This window comes from Herpailurus yagouaroundi, unplaced genomic scaffold (genome assembly GCF_014898765.1).
Source record: "Herpailurus yagouaroundi ecotype Mexico unplaced genomic scaffold, PumYag 162, whole genome shotgun sequence".
NCBI lineage: Eukaryota > Metazoa > Chordata > Mammalia > Carnivora > Felidae > Herpailurus > Herpailurus yagouaroundi.
Window position 1 is genome coordinate 49,012,607 of NW_024412403.1, and position 20,204 is coordinate 49,032,810.

General features: G+C 36.7%; 1 protein-coding gene across 1 annotated transcript in view; it reads left to right on the top strand.

The window, feature by feature from the left end:
- Positions 1-297: 297 nt before the first annotated feature.
- Positions 298-20,204, top strand: part of ADGRG7 (adhesion G protein-coupled receptor G7) — a 72,254-nt gene continuing 52,347 nt past the window's right edge. Inside the window, exons 1-4 of the mRNA XM_040484321.1 lie at positions 298-848; positions 13,497-13,610; positions 15,285-15,389; positions 17,892-18,004. Coding sequence (XP_040340255.1) covers positions 734-848; positions 13,497-13,610; positions 15,285-15,389; positions 17,892-18,004 — 447 coding nt within the window. The 5' untranslated portion in view covers positions 298-733. The remainder of the gene's footprint in view (positions 849-13,496; positions 13,611-15,284; positions 15,390-17,891; positions 18,005-20,204) is intronic.

Genomic DNA, 20,204 nt, shown 5'->3' on the forward strand with positions numbered 1-20,204 from the left:
TTGAACTCACTAACTGTGAGATCATGACCTGAGCCAAAATCAAGAGTCACATGCTTAACCGACTGAGCCACCGAGGTGCTCCAACACATGAATTTTTAGGGCAACATAATTCAGCTGATAACAAGTAGGTTGTAATACCAGAATTTAGTGCTCTTCGAAATTCATCCTGTGCTAGTAAAGCCCACTGACCAACTGCAGCTATCAAAATGTGGGCTCCTTTAAAAAATGCAAATATTGGAATCATGTGTGTGTCATTGCTTAAACCACTTGTTGACAAGAGAATCTGTGTGGCCTGAAGCTCCTGTTAGTCTTCCTTTGCTAGATCCTTCTAAAATGAAAGTGCAGGAAGATGACTTGGTTTTCTTTTTTCTGGCTCCCTTCCCCACCTTCTTGCTTGTATGGACATTTACACTTTGACCCTGTTAACTATTCCCTCCCTTTCTTCTTTATTATCCTGAGTTATCTTCTGTTCCCATAATTCCAATCACTTTTTTCTTGTTCTCATTCAGTGAAGGATGAGGAAGTTGCAATCAGAGCATGTACCTTTTATTAGGTGATTCAAACTGCCTCCCGCCTGATTAACCTCAAGAGTCCCAAAGCATGAGGACTTCTGCCTGATAGATCACATAAAGGAGGAATTAAAAAAATTTTTTAGAATAGTTTCTGATTCAGCTTCTTGGCTCAGGAAAAAAGAAGCTAGCTGTTTTTCACCTAGGAGTGGTCTGACTTCTCCATGGCTTCCTGTCATGTTTGTGACCTCAGGGTGCTGGTGGCCACTGTGTGTGGACTGCTGACGGCCATCGTTTTGGGACTGGGCATCTGGAGGATTGTGATTAGCGTTGAGACAGGTAATATCGTTTATGTTTAACTATGTTATGTTTAGCTTTAACTGCTATGTTGAACTCAAATCAAGAGAAGTTGTTGAGCCTCTGTCTCTGCTACCTGACACACCAGTACTGTGAATAGCCATGTCTGGGCTAGGGTTGCCTGCCAAGGTGTCGTGTATGACATGCAACAGGCAAGGGTCAATTGATGGCTAGCATATGGTTGTACATGCATGAATATGAATATGTGTGTGTGGGCAGGGTGAGGAATTACAAAGTTGAATTACCCTCTTCTTGCTCTTTTAACACCTGACTGGAAAACAGAATAATCAGATCATTAATAACACATGTTTGGGTTTGTTTAGCTAAATTTGAGAAAGAAAAATAATTATGAACACACACACACACACACACACACACACACACACACACAGATATACAGACATACACACATAATCAAATATGCCCAGAATGGAATTTCATTTTCGGAATGTTCTCACTAGGATGGTAAATAAACTCTTAAGGTTTGTGCATAAAGTTCTCACTCTCTAAGTGTAAAAAACTACTTAAAAAATTAAGATTACTTAGAAAATGATTTTTTCAGGGGTGCCTAGGTGACTCAGCCAGTTAAGATTCTTGATTTTGGCTCAGGTCACGATCTCACACTATGGTCTGTGAGTTTGAGCCCCATGTAGAGCTCTGTGCTGACAATATGGAGCCTGCTTAGGATTCTCTCTCTCCCTTTCTCCCTGTCTCTTCCATGCTCATGTTCTCTCTCTCTCTCAAAAATAAGTGCATAAACATTAAAAAAAAAAAAAAGAAAATGATTTTTCTGGTTACTCAACAAGTTGGTAACTTTCTGTGTGCTAGAAAAGACACTGGAAGGTGGGAGGGGGAGCCATGGGTGTAAAACAATGGTGTTAGAGGAAAACCCCCAGTAACTCACACTGAAGACTTTCTATAATCCCAGTGCCTGTTCGCTTGGGCTGCAGAGGTTCTCCATGAAGGGATTCAAAGCTGGATGTGCCAAACGCTCCTTTTGTAATAAACAGAGAAAGATTCTAATAAAACTGAGTAAATAACGGTAAATAATACTAGTCTAGAGAGCAGAAGGAGGGGTGATCTGCCGTCTGAGAAGGTACCTGAGGAGGATGGAAGGTTGGGGGAGCCAGGAGAAGCACAATGCATGGCTGCAAAGATCCCATGCTGGAGAGAAAAGGAGTCAAATATATTCACTGTTGATGGAGTGACAGCTGAGATCTCATGGTCCTTCCTTCCCTGCCCCACAGAACATTATTTAGAAAATGTACTAACAGGATTTGTAGAATTAGCATGAGAAAATTTTCCAGAACAAAACCAATAACATTTAAACTTGAGAAAAACGTGTTTCCATTTGTTTTATTTATTTTTGTTTAAAGTTAAAAAATTATGAACTATAGATTTTTACCTCATTAAGGCTGCTAAATTTATAAGACCTTATTTAAAGAGTATACTTTTAAGAAATCTTTTTTCCTCCCTCCTTCCCTCCTTTCCTTCTTTCCTTTATAGGACATCTACTTTTAAAGGGAAATTGTGTGACTTATAATGGAGACAGGTATAATAGAACCATTAAAACAAGGACCAAAGTATTAAACACTATAAGGAAGAAAACAGCAGAAGTTGCTAAAAACAAATACAAAACATATCCCTGAGACATATCCCTGAACTTCCTGAGGGCCAAGACCCCAAACAAAGCATAATAAGCAACAAAAAAACCTTGTTTAACAGTAAAAGCATACCAGCTCCTCAAAGAACACAAATGTGTCCTTGCTCTGAATTTTTCTTAAAAAATGTTTTATTTGACTGTAGTTGACATACAATATTACCTTAGTTTCAGGTGTACAACATACTTATCTCATTTAACCCTAACAGCTACCTTTGAAGCAGTTATTATTATATCCATATTACATATGGGGAAACCCAGGCTCCAAGAATCTCTTCAAACTTATGTAGCTAGAAAGTGTTGGGTCTGGATTTGAATCTAGATTATTTTGACTTTAGTATCGATGCTCTTCACTCCTGCACTATTCTGCCTTCCTAGAGGGAAGACAATGGTAACCCAATCAATTAATTCACCTTCAGGTTTAAAAAAATTTTTTTTAGGCACCTATGCCTAAAAACCCCATTTCACAAAAAATACGCAGTAACTAGTAGAATGTTTTCTAGGCAAAGTTACGCACTTTGGTAAGTATGCTGTTTGTCTTCAAGTCAATGAGGTCTCCATTATTAATGGTGCTTATAGAGCATAGATTAGTATGCTTCACCTTTAAGCTTTTCTGAGTCTTCAAATAGTGTTTATAGATTTTTGGCTGTGGAGTAACTGCCATAGCTTTGCCACATTCTTCCAGGTTTTGCCAAAGCACCTCCTTCAGCTTTGCAAAGTTCTAGGATTGTCTGCTGTTGATCTTCTAGTCTAGAACAGCAGAAGAAAGTACAGATTCAGACTGCATTGCCTGGAACATTGCCCATTTTCTAACAACATTCATCCTGGTGACTGCCTTTAATGTAAAGATTTCTCACATTCACATAAGCCCCAACATCTAATGGCCATCAAACAAGCTTATCTCTGTCTAATTGCTAAGTGTAATGAGTCATTAAAAAAAACCAAATTATTGGTTTAAATATCAAACAAATACCTCTAGAATGCCAGTGGTCTGTGTAGTATAGGAAAACTGTTAATTCTGCTCCTATTACTTAATAAGTCCTCTTGTAAAAGGTCATGGTAAAACTCCAGTCCAGATGAAGTTGACAGCATTTCATGGGAGTAGACAAGCATGGGAGTAGCAATTCTTTCAGAATTGCTAGAATAGTCTTTGGCATTTTTATGTGCTGCTGCTGAAAACATTAAATAATAATGACCTTTTTTTTTCATCAAAGCATCACAATAAGATATATTGTCAAGTATAACACTTTTTCCATCTAGGCTTTCAGAAATAAGATATCCTAGGCTTTTGAAGTTCTGTTTGGTAAAGAAATTTTTCAAAACTTTTGATGACTCTTGGAGGAGCTCAAGACTTGAAGTTCTTCTATGATGATATCTGTTTGCTGGAACATGTCACCCAGAGTTTCACACAGCCACCTCCCTTATGATTTAGGTCTTAGTTTCAATGTCACCACCTCAAAGAGACCTTTTCTATCCACTCAGTCCAAGGTTATCATTCTATTTGCTCTCTTTCACATGTATTTTGTTCATGGCTTTTATCACCTGGTAATTTCTTATTTGTTTGCTGTCTGTCTCCCCATTCCTAGAATGAAAGCTCTAAGAAACCAGGGACCTGACTTATCAATCTACATTCTCTGCACCTATATGGGTACCTGGAATACAGTTGCTAGTACATAGCTTATGAGTAAATGAAAGAATCATATGAAAACCAGAAACTGGACTGAAAGTTGTCAAATAGCTGTATTCAAGAAGTAAATAAATAAATATTAAAATGAATGTTATTATGGTTTTGTTTACATCAGATAAGACAGACACCATTTTTGTTTTCTTCCTCTGCCCCAGGCCATGCAACACTGTGACCATTTCTAGAACTTCCGCTTCATTAGGATCTCTCCTGTTGTGTATGATCTCTTCTGTTTAGCTGTATGATCAACAAAAGGATGCTTTTATGTTGGAGCAAATTGAAGTTTTGCCTGACCTCTAGCCTTTTCACATTAGGTCTTCTTTGTAGAATAGCAAGTAATATGTGCCTCATCTGATGTGTTTTCAGAATGGACAACGTAAGGCATTCTATCTCTTTTGGACTTTTGCTCCCAATAGCAAGAACCTTGTGATACAAGAAGCAGTGCAGCTTTTTGGTCCAATCACACTTGATGAAAGTAAAATGAAACATAATTAAGTCTTATTATACATCTTTCCCTTGACATTTTTCAACTTGAGCAAGGCCTGATGTAAACATAGACAGATGTCCATAATCATAATAGTAGGAGATTTTTTTCTTAACTCTTAGGGAGAATATCTTAACCTTATGACATATTACCATTGATGATTATGCCCTATTGAACCATATCCTATGTCTCTTCTAGATTATAAAACTTCCTCCTTTCTGCAAGCATGAGTGCCTTTCCCACTCTTTCCAGATACCCTGACCTTCATTTCCTATCATGAGCTCACTTAGGCCTCAGGCCAAGAAAAGAATTTAGTAGGTTGCAATATTTCCAAACCCCAAGGTCGAACTTCATAGCATTGAAATTCTTGCACAGTAGGAAATACGGGTTGTGGGGAAAGGTCAAGGAGAGTTTATTGATTCTCAGAAAATAATTTGTACACAGATGCTTGACTTTCATTTTACTCAATTACAGTACTTACTCAAGAGGCAAACTTGTTAATAAATCAAACTCATGGGACTGTTCCTGGAGGACAGGTTGTATTTTGGGGTTCGACAAAAGGTCTAGTAAGTGGAGAGCTGTAGTGTTATTTAGTCTTAATCCTGCTGTTGTAAACCTCTCTTCTGCTGTTTTGCCAGTCTCCCTTCTTGCTTCCTCATATAACCATTCTCTAAATTAAGAAAACAATTGCTGTGAAAAGGAAGGGATTTTTTTTGGAGGAATAAATTTTGTTATGTAATTGGCTGAAGAGCATGAATTATTTTAACATCAGTATTAGTGATGTTTAAATTGCTGATCCCATTCTCAAATTCACTTTCTCAAATTAAGAAATTTAACACAAGTGGGTTGACTTAGTAGATTTTTCCCTGATTTCCAGGTATTAGGTATTTTTACTTAAAATACTGAATACAACCACCATCCATAGATCTTTTGATAGCATATATTTTATTGAAGAACATCTAGTATAGAATGTGGTGATTAGGAGTGTGCACATGAGAGTCAGGGGGAAAAATGTACATAAACAGGGGCAAAAAAAAACACAAAAAAACAAAAAAACAAAAAAGACACCTCTGGAGCCAGACTGCCTTCTTGAAATGCCAATGCTACCACTTACTGAGTAAACTTGAGCAAATTACTCAACATTTCTGTGCTTCAGTTTTGCTATTTATGGGAATCATAATAAACCTATCTTTCAGGGCTGTCATTAAATGATTAAATGAGTTACTACATTTATGGGTTTAAGATGACATTTAGGACACTATAAGCACTCAATAAATATTAGCTGTTATTTTTAATTTATGAATTTTTAGATAATTTAGTGCATAGTTTTCTCTGCTCCTTGAATTATACCTTGAATGCATGCCATTGACTTAGATGGGACCTTTGGATTGAAACTCACCTTATCAAACTGAAGGTCTACTACAGGCTTAATCATTAAGTTCAACTGATTAAAACAGAAACAGAAACATTTCTAAGAATTGTTATATCTTCCTGCATTAAAAAAAAATTATATTATGCTACACCATCAGGGAAAATTTTATTAAAATATTTAATCAGTTTATTGAAATATGTAACCAGGTATTTCATACTGAACAACTTCTACCTTAGGTAAAAACTATGTATATTTTATTTGTTTACATTTTTTAGGTTTCTTTTCACAGTAGAATAAACTTTCCTAAATATTGTCCTCTCATTTAAGAGGAATCTTTATTCTCATCCAAATATTTCAAATTCCTGGTCTGAGACAAATGACAGATGCCAGGATTTTAAAACCCTAAAGAATTGGAGCCAGATACTAGAGTCTCCTGCTGAAATTTCTTTGACTAAGGAAGAGCATTTTTATTCCCACACTTAATTAAACTAGACTTTTCAGAACAGATTCCAATTTTGTTTAGTTTAGGAGAAGAAATGTAATTCATGTTTTCCATTTGGCATTTTTAATATTTTATGCTACTTTCTCAAGCAGCATGAAGTGTGTTACGTATGTTCTACATTTAATTTTCCATGATGTGTGGTAAAGATATTGAAAATAGGACTCATATTTCTGGAAATACTGCTTATTATAATGTAAGAAAATGTAGAAAATGTTAATATTATACTGGTGTTATAAAAGAAAAATAAATACTACTATTAAACACATCCAGCGTATGAATCCTCAAGTTGAAGCTGATGCTCTCCATCCCTGTTTTCCCTGTGGTAAAGGCAGCACTTGTAGGGTGGAGCTGGAGCACTTGATTAGTAACCAAAAGATCTGAGTTAACTCCACTCAGCTGTCAACTAGTTATTGATCTGGAACAAGTTACCCTTTATGTAGAATATACTCTTTATGTAGAATGTACTCTTTATATAGAATGGGGATGTTGGGCTAATGAATAGCTAAGTGTCATTTTTATAAGTCCATAGGTTTAAAAACTAGTTAAATGAAACAAACAAAGCACTTAATCCTTCAGGGTCTGTCTTTCTTTACTTAAAATACAGAGGCTTAAAAATACCAATATTCCCTTTGCTATATTTTGTGGGTAATTTAGGCATTTCAGGGGACAGGGTCTTGAACTGGGGGGGCAAAAGGTGTTAAAAATGGGATTGTAACAGAGGAGTGGTAGCTCAGCTTGGGCTCGATATCCTCAACCAAATTGCAAACGCCAAAGAAGCCAGTCAGCAAACATTTGTTGTACTGTCTATGCATCTGTCATTAAGCTGGGCCTGGAGACAAAACAAATAAAAATAAATAAATAGAAAAGAAAGTAAATTCTAAGGAAGGCTGTTTGGCAGTAATGAAAATAAGAACAAATTAATGGAATGGAAACAAAACAAGAATGGAGATCAACGAAACCAAAAGCTAGTTTTTTGAAAAGATGAATTTAAGACGATAAATATCCAGCGAGATTTGTCAAGACGAAAAGGTATATAAGCAACATGTGCAAAAGTAAAGCGGATCATAACACAGAGAAGCAGGATGATAGACAAGATTTAAGCAAAAGCCAAGACAGCACGCTGACCCAGAGCCCGCATCTCTCCTTCCGGGGTTTGCGTCTTGCATCCGGGTCCCCAGCTCCCCTGCTGGGCTTATAGGGAGATTTTGCTCACCTCACTTCGCCCCGGTGGTGGCAGTGCTTACCTGGTCCTGAGGGGTGGCTGTTGGCTCGGGTGTCGGTAGGTGGCAGCACAAGGCCTCCTTGGGCCTGGGACCCTACCAGGCATGAGGACAGAGTGGGGCGGGTGCATGTCACAGTCTGAAGTAGAACTCCGAGGAATGCACAGTTCCTAAATTCAGACCTGGACTTCCAGGTCCTTAGGAAGGTATGATTATCCTGGCATTAGAATCAAGCACATAGACTTTATTTAGCAGTTTGTGAGCTTAATTTACAAGTTTTACATCTACTTTTATATAAATGGTATAGGGTCTTCATTGTACTTTGTTCCAGGCCCTGCATAGAGTTGCATTGCTGGTGAAAATACAAGTCAATACAACCCCTATAAGGGCAAGCTGGAAATAAACGTCAAAATGACAAAGGTGCACTCTTTGGCTCAGAATTGCACTTCTGGGAATTCATTCTCCATATGAATTTGTGCAATGTACAGTGCAATTTTGAGACAATTGAAAACAACATGTGTCCATCAATAAGGGGTCAGTTAGCTAAATCAGGGTTTATTATGATGGACTATAATGCAGCTGTAAAAGAAGAGGTGAAATTTTTCTATGAACTGCTGTGGAAAGATTTTGGACATTCATTGTAAGGTGCAACAGCAAGCTACAGAAAAGAGGATGAAAATAAGTATAGATTCATATTTGCTTGTACTGAAAAAAGAAAGATTGGAAAAAATGAATAGAAATTATTACTTGTGTATATTTATGGATGGGAGAAAGGTTATGTACTTTGTATGTTATTTTTATTTTCCAACTCTGTGAATGTATTACCTATTAAAATATATAATAAAGAAGTGATTAAAAAATCAATAAAGTCATAAGCAAATACCATGCAAATATCCTAGCTAATATAAAAACTTTGCCCAAGTAGCAACTTTCTAAAAAAATATAAATGACCAAATTTACCCCCAAAGGAAGGGAAAAAAAACTAAATCGAACTGTAACCATTAAAATAGTCGAATCAGGGAGCCTGGGTGGTTCAGGCATCTTGATTTTGGCTCAGGTCATGATTTCATGGTTCATGAGTTTGAGCCCTGTGTCAGGCTCTGAGCTGACAGTGCAGAGCCTGCTTGGGATTTTCTCTTTCCTTCTCTCTTTGTCCCTCCTCCCCCAAATAAAATAAATAAACTTAAAAAAAGTAGTTGAATCAATAGTAAAAACCAAAACAAAACAAAAACTGCAGCAAATGCTATGTATTGATTATCTTAGATATAATAATAGTATAAAATATGATGTAAAAGATAAACGACAATTTCAATATAGTGTTAACCTCTGGGTATGGAGAGAAAGGAATGTTGATAGAAAGGAGTAGAAGGGGTTTCAACTCTTCCTGTAAAGTTTTATTACATATTTTTTAAAAAGTCTGAAGCAAATCTGAGAGAAAGTTCCTAGCTTTTAAAACTGGCTTTGGGGTAGTGGGGGATGTTTTATACTCTGTACTTTGTGTACTTGAAATATTCTACAATTTAAAAAGATTGACATAAGGGCACCTGGGTGGCTCAGTCAGTTAAGCATTGGGCTCTTGATATTAGTTCAGGTCGTTATATCACAGTTCATGGGTTCAAGCCCTGCACTGGGTTCTGCGCTGATGGCTGGAGCCTGCTTGGGAATCTCTCTCTCCCTCTCTCTCTGCTCCTCCCCCACTCTCACGCATTCACCCTCTCTCAAAATAAATAAACAATAAATAAATATTCACACATTTCCTTGGTTACACAGAGAAGTTTGTCATATAACAATTACAATTAAATCTCTCTTGGTAGATCTTAAGTTCTTTGAGATCTGGATCCATATCTTATATTTTTATACCAATGACTTGATTTTTGGAGAAGTTTCAGGCTACAGTAAAATTAAGCAGAAAATATAGAGTTCCTATTTATTCCCTCTCGCATCACTGCTTCCCCTCCATATCTTCCTTTATTATTAATATCTTACCCTAGTGGGTTGCTTTTGTTATATAATGAATGAACCAATATTGATACATTATTAATTAAAATGCATCTTACATTAGGGTTCATTCTTTGTGTATACAAATTTGGTGGATTTTGACAAATATAATGACATGTATCCACTGTTACAGTATCATACAGAATAGTTCACTTGCCTAAAATTCCCCTTTGCTTCACCTATTCATCCTTCTCTCCCTCTCCCAACCTGCCAGTCATTTTACTGTTTCTATAGTTTTGCCTTTCTAGAATGTCATATTTAAATTTTTTTAACGTTTATTTATTTTTGAGAGTGAGAGAGACAGAGAGCATGAGTGGGGGAGGGGCAGAGAGAGAGGGAGACACAGAATCCGAAGCTGGCTCCAGGCTCTGAGCTGTCAGCACAGAGTCCAATGAGGGACTTGAACTCATGAACTGTGAGATCATGACATGAGTTGAAGTTAGATGCTTAACTGACTGAGCCACCCAGGAGCCCCTCCAGAATATCATACTTAGAATCATATAGTGTGTAGCCCTTTCAGCCTGGCTTCTTTAACTTAGCTAAAAGTATTTAAGATTCCTCCATATCTTTTGGGGGCTTCATAGCTCATTTCTCTTTATGGCTGAATAATATTCCATTGTATAGATATACCACAGCTTTTTAAAAAAATCCATTTACTTGGTGATGAGTGACGAACATTTTTTCGTGTGTCTGTTAACCATCTAGATGTATTCTTTGGAAAAATGTCTGTTCATGTTTTTTGCCCATTTCTTCACTGGATTATTTGTGTTTTTTGGGGTGTTGAGTTTGGTAATTTCTTGATAGATTTTGGATACTAATCCTTTATCGAATATGTCATTTGCAAATATCATCTCCCATTCTGTCAGTTGCCTTTTAGTTTTGCTGATTGTTTCCTTTGCTGTGCAGAAGCTTTTTATCTTGATAAGGTCCCAATAGTTCATTTTTGCTTTACTTTCCCTTGCCTCTGGAAACATGTCAAGTAAGCAGTTGTTGTAGCTGAGGTCAAAGAGATTGTTGCCTGTATTCTCCTCTAGGATTTTGATGGCATCCTGTCTTATATTTAGGTCTTTCATCCATTTTGAGTTTATTTTTGTGTATGGTGTAAGAAAGTAGTCCAGGCTCATTCTTCTGCATCATTCATCATCAGGGAAATACAAATCATACATCGTAACAAATTGGGATTTATTCCAGATATGCAAGGCTAGCTCAACATTTGAAAATCAATTAATGTAATTCATATCAACAGGCTAAAAAAGAAAAATCACACGATCATATCAGTAAATACAGAAAAAGCATTCAACAAAATCCAGCTACCATTCATGTTAAAAACTCTTAGCAAAGTGAAAATATAGAGGAACTGCATCAACTTGATATAGAACATCTACAGAAACCATAAACTCAATCTCATACTCAATGGTAAGAAATGAGATGCTTTCCCCTAAGATGAGAACATGTTATAAAGGAAGAGAAGGAGGATTGAGAATACTGTATTATGTTATAAATTTTTCTATACATTGTTGGGTTTCATTTGCTAATAATTTGTTGAGGAGTTTTGACTTTACATTCATGAGAGATATTGATATGTAATTTTCCTTTTTTGTAATGTCTTTATCTAATTTTGGTATTAGAATAATGTTGGCCTCATAGAATGAGTTAGGAAGTGTTCCTTTTGCTTCTGTTTTCTAGAAGAGAGTGTAAAACATTGATATCAGTTTTTCCTCAAGTGTTTGGTAGGATTCAGCAGTAAATCCCTCTGGGGCCTGATGCCTATTGTTCTGGAAGGTTATTGATTATTGATTCAGTTTCTTTATCAATATAGGCCTATTCAGATGATCTATTTCTCCTTGTGTAAGTTCAGTAGATTGTGTCCTTCAAGAACTTGGTCCATTTCATCTAGCTAATCAAATTTGTGGGCATAGGCTATTCATAATATTTTTTTATTGTTCTTTTAATGTTCATGGGATCAGTAGTGATGACTCTTTTTCATGTCTGTTATTTGTGCCTTCTCTTTTTTTTATGGTTAGACTGTCTACAGGTTTATCAATTTGAATGATCTTTACAAATAACGAGCTTTTGGTTTCATTGATTTTGTCTATTAATTTCCTGTTTTCAACTTCATTGATTTTTGCTCTGATTTTTAATTATTTCTGTAAAAAGAAAGTGGACTTAGATTAGTTGTAAATGTATACTGCAACCTCTACAGTAACCACCAATTTATTTATTTATTTATTTTGAGAGAACAAGTAGGGGAGAGGGGCAGGGGCAGAGGAAGAGAGAGAAAGAATCCCAAGCAGGTTCCATGCTCAGTGCAGAGCCAGACACAGGGCTCAATCCTGTGACCATGGGATCATGACCTAAGCCAAAATCTGGTCAGACACTCAACTGACTGAGCCACCCAGGAGCCCCCCAAAATGTATCTTTTAAGTTTATCTATTTTGAGAGAGAGAGAAAGAGAGAGTGAATGGGGGAGGGGCAGAGAGAGACAGAGAATCCCAAGCAGGCTCCTTGGGAGCCTGACGAGGTGCTCAGTCTCACAAACCATGAGATCATGACTTGAGCCCAAATCTAGGGTTGGACACTCAACTGACTGAGCCACCCAGGTGTCCCTAATCTAAGTCCACTTTCTAATATCTCTGTGGTCTCATAAGTAGTGCCAGGACCTCATAATACAGTATTCCCAATTCCTCCTTCTCTTCCCTTACATTTTTTCTGTCCTTTATTTCATTTTTCCATAAGCTATAATCACCTCATATGTCATTGCTATTATTATTTTGAATAAACTTATCTGTTAGATCAATTAAGAATAAAAAAAACTAGGGGTGCCTGGGTGGCTCAGTCGGTTAAGTGTCTTGACTTTGACTTAGGTCATGATCTCATGGTTTGTGAGTTCAAGCCTCACCTCGGGCTCTGTGCTGACAGCACAGAGCCTGGAGCCTGCTTCAGATTATGTGTCTCCCTCTCTCTCTGCCCCTCCCCCACTTGTACTCTGTCTCTCTCTCTCAAAAATAAACATTAAAAAATTTTTTTAAAAGATCTCTCTAGACTCTTGCTGGATAAATCTCCTTGGCTTGGTCTATAAACCCACTCATAATCCAGTCGATGTCCTGCTATTACTTCACATAGGACTAATATTCCTTATTTGTTAAACTTTGCTATGTTCCTTGGACACATCAGAACTTTCCATTTTGTGATTTTGCACTCTGTATCCCACCTATTTGGGGCCATCCTTTTTTATCTGGCTTTTCTAGTTTTAGTCTTAAAATCTGACTCAAATACCACCTCTTCTGGAAAGTCATCCCTGGATAAATTGCCTCTGTCCTCAACATCTCTCTTCTGTGTTCTTAAAGCATGTAAAAATCTGCATGTTGACTTAGGTGCCTTATATGCCTGCCTATCTATCTATCTACTATCTATCTATCATCTATCTAATCTATATAATCGCCTGTTTCCCTCCGTAGATTCTAATGTCCTTGTTCAAAGTATTATGTCTTTTAAATGTAGCTTTTTGGTATTCATAACCTGTCATAAGTATTGTATATCCTGTGTAAATTCTCAATATATATTTTTGTTGATGATGATGTTACAAAAAATACTTCTCTAGTGCTACTCAAGGTGATTGTTTTACATGTAGAAATTGAAGGCTACACATCCAAAAGGAGAAACTGATTAGCCAGTTTGTGAAGTATTCTATAATTTATTGTTTTTCTTAGGAACATTAACCCCCACAGCAAACACCACAATAAAGTTCTGCAGGAATGGTGGAACCTGGGAAAATGGCAGATGTGTTTGTCCAGAAGAGTGGAGAGGATGGAGATGTACAATCCGTAAGTTACTTGGGATGGCACTAGGGTATGAAATTTAGGTGGCTCGTGTTAATAAGGACAACAGCAAAGTTTTTCAAATGCTTCTGTTAATGATTTAGTAACAATGGGTTTAATAATGATGGCTTTAACATGTGTTTGTAGCTTAATAGTAAAAGCTGAGTATTCTTTTTGGGCTATTTACTTGTATGTTCAATATACCTAGTATGTTTCCCAACTATCAAGTTTCTTTGTAAACTGACAGATGCTTGTCCTTCTGGTTGCACTGTCTAATTCAGGGCAATGGGTGATATGGTTTTCTCAGGCCCTTCTGGTTGGTGATATGCTATATTACCCCATTTCAAAGATCACAATTCTAATATATTTAACTTTTCTGAAACCAAGGTACATCTTCCTATCTAACTATATATGTAGATGAAGTTTTTGTCTTTTCATCCTTTCTCTTGATGAGATGTAAAATTAGTGGTTTTACTTCAGACAGTGCTCTCTCAGAATCAAAGTTCAAAGCTACTTCTTTTTTTAATTGAAGTATAGTTGACACACAATGTTACATTAGTTTCATGTGTACAACATAGTGATTCAACAACTCTACCCATTATGCTATGTTCACCACAAGGGTAGCTACCATCTGTCACCAAACAATGCTAGTTCAGTACCATTGACTTTATTCCCTGTGCTGTACCTTTCATCCCAGTGACTTATTTACTCCATAATTAGAAACCTGTATCTCCCACTTTCCTTCACTCATTTCGCCAATTCCCCCGGCAACCCCTCTGGCAACCACTCTGTATTTATGCATCTGTTTCTGTTTTTTATTTGTTTATTCATTTCACTTATTAGATTCTACATATAAGTGAAGTAATATGATATTTTTCCTTTTCTGTCTTACTTATTTTACTTACCCTCTAGGTCCATCCATGTTATTGCAAATGGCAAGGTCTCATTCTTTTTTATGATTAAGATTCATATATATATATATGAATATTCCTAGCAAATATATATATGTGTGTGTGTGTGTGTGTGTGTGTATATATATATATATATATATATATATATATATATATATTTCTTTATCCATTCATCTACTGACAGATAGTTAACGTTGCTTTCTTGTCTTGGATATTGCACATAGTGTTTCAAAGCTACATCTTCATCTACAGTATGCTTTCCAATACTCTGTACACTTTGTGCTCCCTGCTTAGGATCCAGAGCCCTAGAAATGCATTCCTACCATTTCCTGCACTCCTACAAGCCAGTATATCTCACATGCTCCATGACTTTGGTCTTTTTGCTTTGACCCACATCCTCATGATGCCCTTTGGTAGTAAAGATAATAAAGATATAGGCTCTATATCTTTAATTTTCAAGATTGCAACTAATTTGATTATACTATCTTTTTTGATGTGTTAGTGATTACATCCTACCTCTACCAGGTTATATCTTGTGTACATTTTAACTAGAAGACATTATCTAACATACTAATTTTTCTAATGGTATTAATATTAACTCAACCAGATAAAAAAGTATGAAATTCCTGGCGGGTCAGTGAGTCCTAAAGTTTTCTATTATCCTTCAAATTATACTGAATAGGTTTTGAACTTTGACTTTTATCTGGTTTGAAATTTTAAAAAGAAAATTATACTTTATGATAAAAAGTATATTTTCTTTTCATCATAGCTTATTTCTGTGAAAGCGGTACCTCTGATGATTTAACTTTTGCCAGAATTCCAGTGGGAAAATATGGATCTTCCCAGGAAACATGTGGTGAGAACACTTTAAATGGTATGTGTTTCTCCAAACGTCTCCTCTGTGTAAGCATAGTAATCGCTATGCTGGATCATACCTATCATTCCTCCAACCAGTATTAAGTTCCTGGAAGAGGTATCAAAGACGGCTTTGTGGAACGGTTTGCCTCCCTTTCATGATACCACTGTTCCAAGTTTAGGATGCAATTTCACATAATTCTAATTCTCCTAAAAACTATAATATGGATCGGTTAAAAATTCCTTTTACTCCCTCTCCCATTGGTTTATTTCCCCAGTTTACTCTATGTCCTTGAATTTAATCATGTTAATATCTGCTTATGGAGTTTTATAACTTTTCTGAATATTAAACATTAACTATAGATTTGTACCATATCTACTTTCAGACTTCATCTTTCTAGGTAAAGATGCTGTTAAGTTTGTCCACAGTTGGTAGTACTTCATCTCCTTGATAATTTTAGTTAGCCATCTTGGAACATTCTCTAGATTCATCATACCTTTCTTAAAGCATGACAACCTTGTGTGCATAGAGACATTCCAAGAATAAAGGCAAAAATAACATTTTTAAAATGTCTATGCTCCCTGATGATATCCAGGATTTTTATGATTTATTTCAATGTTGCATTGGGTAATATCTTCTGAGAGTAGCCCTTAAAAATTCATAGGTTCCTTTCCTAACAGCTTAGAACCCATTATGCTGTATAATTTTCTCTCAGTGTTTTACCTGAACTTTGTTTACATTGATTTTCCTTTGACCACTCCTCCTATCTCTCACATCTTCCTGCAGGATATCATCATTTCCTGCAGCACTGGATATCTGAATAACAGCCAATTCTAGATCATTTATGAAAATGTTTGAGAGAACTTCAGTCAGTAATAACCCTGGGGAGAATTTCGCATTTTATATAGATATTTATTTTTGTTTATGTCATGCTCTTTTAAATGCTACAGTACTTATAGGTACTGGTCTTTCCCCTGTGTTTCTTTATCTTATTTATTCTAAGAGATTGTGTAAACCAGTATTCCATTTGCAGAGTCCAAATTGCCTTTGCCCTCATATATCATGCCTACTCAAATATTCGTGATCCTATTCTTTACATATGTCCTTATAAGGCTAGAGCCTCTTGATTAAAAGCTCAAAAGGTGAAAGACATGGGGCTTCGTGTATTGGTACTTACTTTTTATAATGTATGTCCATGGATACTTACCGTCTTAATTTTTATATGTTTTGTGTGTGTTAAATATTTCATTATAACTTGTAAAAGAGATACAACTACAAAAAATAACTATGTGCTACCCAATCTGGAGCAGTAAAAATGTAAGTAACATATGCATCAAGGGACATCACTCTTGTTTGTTTTTTTTTTAAATGTTTTTGGGACAAGGGAATCACCATCTTTCATTTGGTTCTTTTATTTGGTTATTTTTATTTTCTGAGCAACTATAGTGAAAAGGTTTATTTTACTTACCTTTAAATTTCAGATTGAGCCCATAAAATAATTTTAAGGATATAGATTCCAACTATTGGCAAATGTACGTTTAGTTTTATATTAAGAATTACTTCTGAATTATTCACTTTTATACAACAAATGACCAAGATATTTTCAATGATTTTGCGTAGGTACATTCATACTTGTAGGAGGTGATTTTATCTGTTAACAGCTTCTTAAGCTTTGTTCACAGGAGAACACTGAATTAGGGAGGCTCAGTGATAATTATAAGAAATAAACCTAATGATTCATAAGTATTGAAAGCCAACCAAGTATCAAATAGGTGCTACAATATAGTAGAACTCTTTGCCTTTCAGTTTACTCAGATTTGGATAAAGAAGGAAAGATCAATATGTAATTCATTATCTAGTAGGAATTTTTCATATTGTTTCCCATCTCTTCAACCCTCATCACATCCAATTCAAAGCCCTATGTCCCTAGTTGCTGGAAGGCAAATCTTCCTTGCAGACTTCAAAGGAAGGAAATAGTTTTGAATTCCAGATTTAAAAATTAAGACAAGTGATATCTGCCTTTAAGATTCCTGTAGTAACTGGCCGATTCACTTTTCCATTCCTGTATATCAAACTACCCCAAATTTCGTGGCTTAAAAGAATTAATGATTTAGATTTTTCATAGTTCTGTGGGTTGATTGTGGCAGCTGGAGTCCTAAATGGCAAGACTGAAGGGCCTCAGTTCTCTTCCACATAGCCTCTTATTCTCTAGTAGATTGGGGCTGCTTCCTTATGCAACAGTCTCAGGACAGTGTTCCAAGGGGGTGAAGGCTGAAACTTCATCTTCTTGAGGCCAGGTTCTGGAGCTCTCACAGAACATTCTCTTGGTCAACACCAGTTGTAAGTCCAGGCTCAATTCAGGAAAAGGAGGAATAGACTCCACCTTTTGGCGGGAGAAGCAGCTAAATCACACTGAGATGGAGGTGTGTATAGGGGCAGATTGTTGCTAGTGGCCATGTTTGCAAACACTGTTTTGTTTTGTTTTGTTTTGTTTTGTTTTTTTGCTTCTTTTTATTGAAGTGGGCTATCCAATAGCTACTCGGATGTGCAATATTTCTATATATGGAGAAATAGTATTAGAAAATGTGACAAAAGGAAATTGCGATGAAAATCTGAAAACCCTGGAAAATAAGGTATGCCCTATGGTCCATGTTCTGGGTAACTGGAAAAAGTTTGGATTCTGTATACTCTCTGTTCTTTAGATACCTGATGGTCAGATCTATGCTTTTTAAACATTTTTAAAAATTTTATTGTTATTATTTTTAATGTTTTTTTGTTTTGTTTTGTTTTGTTTTTTTACTTTTGAGAGAGAGATTGCAAGTGGGGGAGGGGCAGAGAGATAGACTGAGAGAGAAAGGGAGACACAGAATCTGAAGCAGGCTCCAGGCTCTGAGCTGTCAGGACAGAGCCCGATGCAGGGCTTGAACTCATGAACCGTGAGATCATGACCTGAGCCGAAGTTGGACACTTAACTGACTGAGCCACTCAGGAGCCCCTGAATCAATGCTTTTAAAACTGTCAAATTAGAAATAGCAAAAACTGGGGTGCCTGGGTGGCTCAGTCAGTTAAGACTTCAGCTCAGGTCATGATCTCAAGGCTCGTGAGTTGGAGCCCTGCATTGGGCTCTGTACTGTGACAACTCAGAACTGGAGCCTGCTTCTGATTTTGTGTCTCCCTCTCTCTCTCTGCCCCTCTCCTGCTTGCACTCTGTCTCTCTCAAAATTAAGAAACATAGAAAAAAGAAGGAACAAAAACTGGTAATTAAAACCACTCTTTTTTTTTTTTGAAGATGACATCTGTTTGTGAAAAAGAACAGTTGGACATGGGTTCAGCAAATTTTAGTGAATGATAATCTGTAACATATTTTAAATGGCCTCATCTTTTTAGATCAGTGGTAAAGTATTGGCTGAAAATAGATCACTGGTATCTGAAACCAAAAGGAAGGTATTTTGATGGTCAACTTTATTAGAATAAAGAGAAAAAAGAAGAAAAAAAAACTATGATCAAACACCTTTTGAGATAGGAAACCCCAGCCCCTAATGCTGGTCTCAGGGCTGTACCCATGAGCAGGTGAAGTGGGAATTACATAGACTAGATGTTTTATTCATGAAGATTAAATTATTTTGACCTAATATATACCTAAATGCAATTGCATGGGATTGCTAATACCTGCGGCCAAGAAAGGAGAGAAGGAGGAAACTTTAAGTGGTCCAAGTGCAGGGCATGTAACATACATTATCTCATTTAGTCCTTATGGAACCTCTGTGAGTTAGATGTTATTCTCATAGATAATTATAGTGATTATACTAATTCTTGATACTTACTGTGTAGCAAATATTGCACTAACATTTTACATATGTTTTTAAATCACATTTAATTCTTATAACAACTATATAAATAGTTATGAATGTACCTACTTTATAGATGAGGAGACAGTGTCTTTGAGAGGTGCAGTGAACCACAGCCAAAAAATGATGGAGCTGCTTCTTATTTTAAAGTCCACACTGTCCCACACTGGCCCCCTAACTGTAGATGGGCAGGGTTGAAGGTAAAGACGGGGATGGAAGTGGAATGTGGAGATGGCTGCCAGCCACGTAGTTTGTGTCAACTACACAGGCTGGGGAAAGACTTCATGTTCCAGAGTTTGACTAGCCAGTTTTTGGCTCTCAGCTCTGACATTTTAAGCTGCATGGACATTGGGTGAACTCCTTTCCCTCTTCAGACTTTTAAACAGGGAGAAGGATGCCCTACTCACAGTGTTGTTTTGTGCGTTAAATGTGATAACATCTATAAAAACATCCAGCAAAATGCCTGCACAGAGCAGAGACCTAGCTATTGAATGAGAGCTTTCTTTGTTTTGTCTACTGATTGGATATTATTTTCAACTGTTCCCAAAGTATGAATGGCCTGTGACCTTGGTTTGATTTTTGAAATGATGCTGCCATCTAGTGAAAACTAACACACATGCTCACATTAACACCTGGCTCTACCAAAGACAATATGGATTAACATGTTTTATAGTCTCACAACACCAGAGCCAGGAGACTGATTGGTACCTGGAGATATGGTCAAGGTCAGTGTCTCCCAAACTGTCTTTGCTGAAAAGCTAGTTAAAAAAATTTTTTTTACATTTATTTATTTTTTGAGAGACATAGAGAGACAGAGCACAAGTTGGGAGGGGCAGAGAGAGTTGGGGACACAGAATCCGAAGCAGGCTCCAGGCTCCAAGCTGTCAGCACAGAGCCCGATGCAGGGCTTGAACTCACAAACCGTGAGATCATGACCTGAGCCAAAGTTGGATGCCCAACTGACTGAGCCACCCAGGCACCCCTT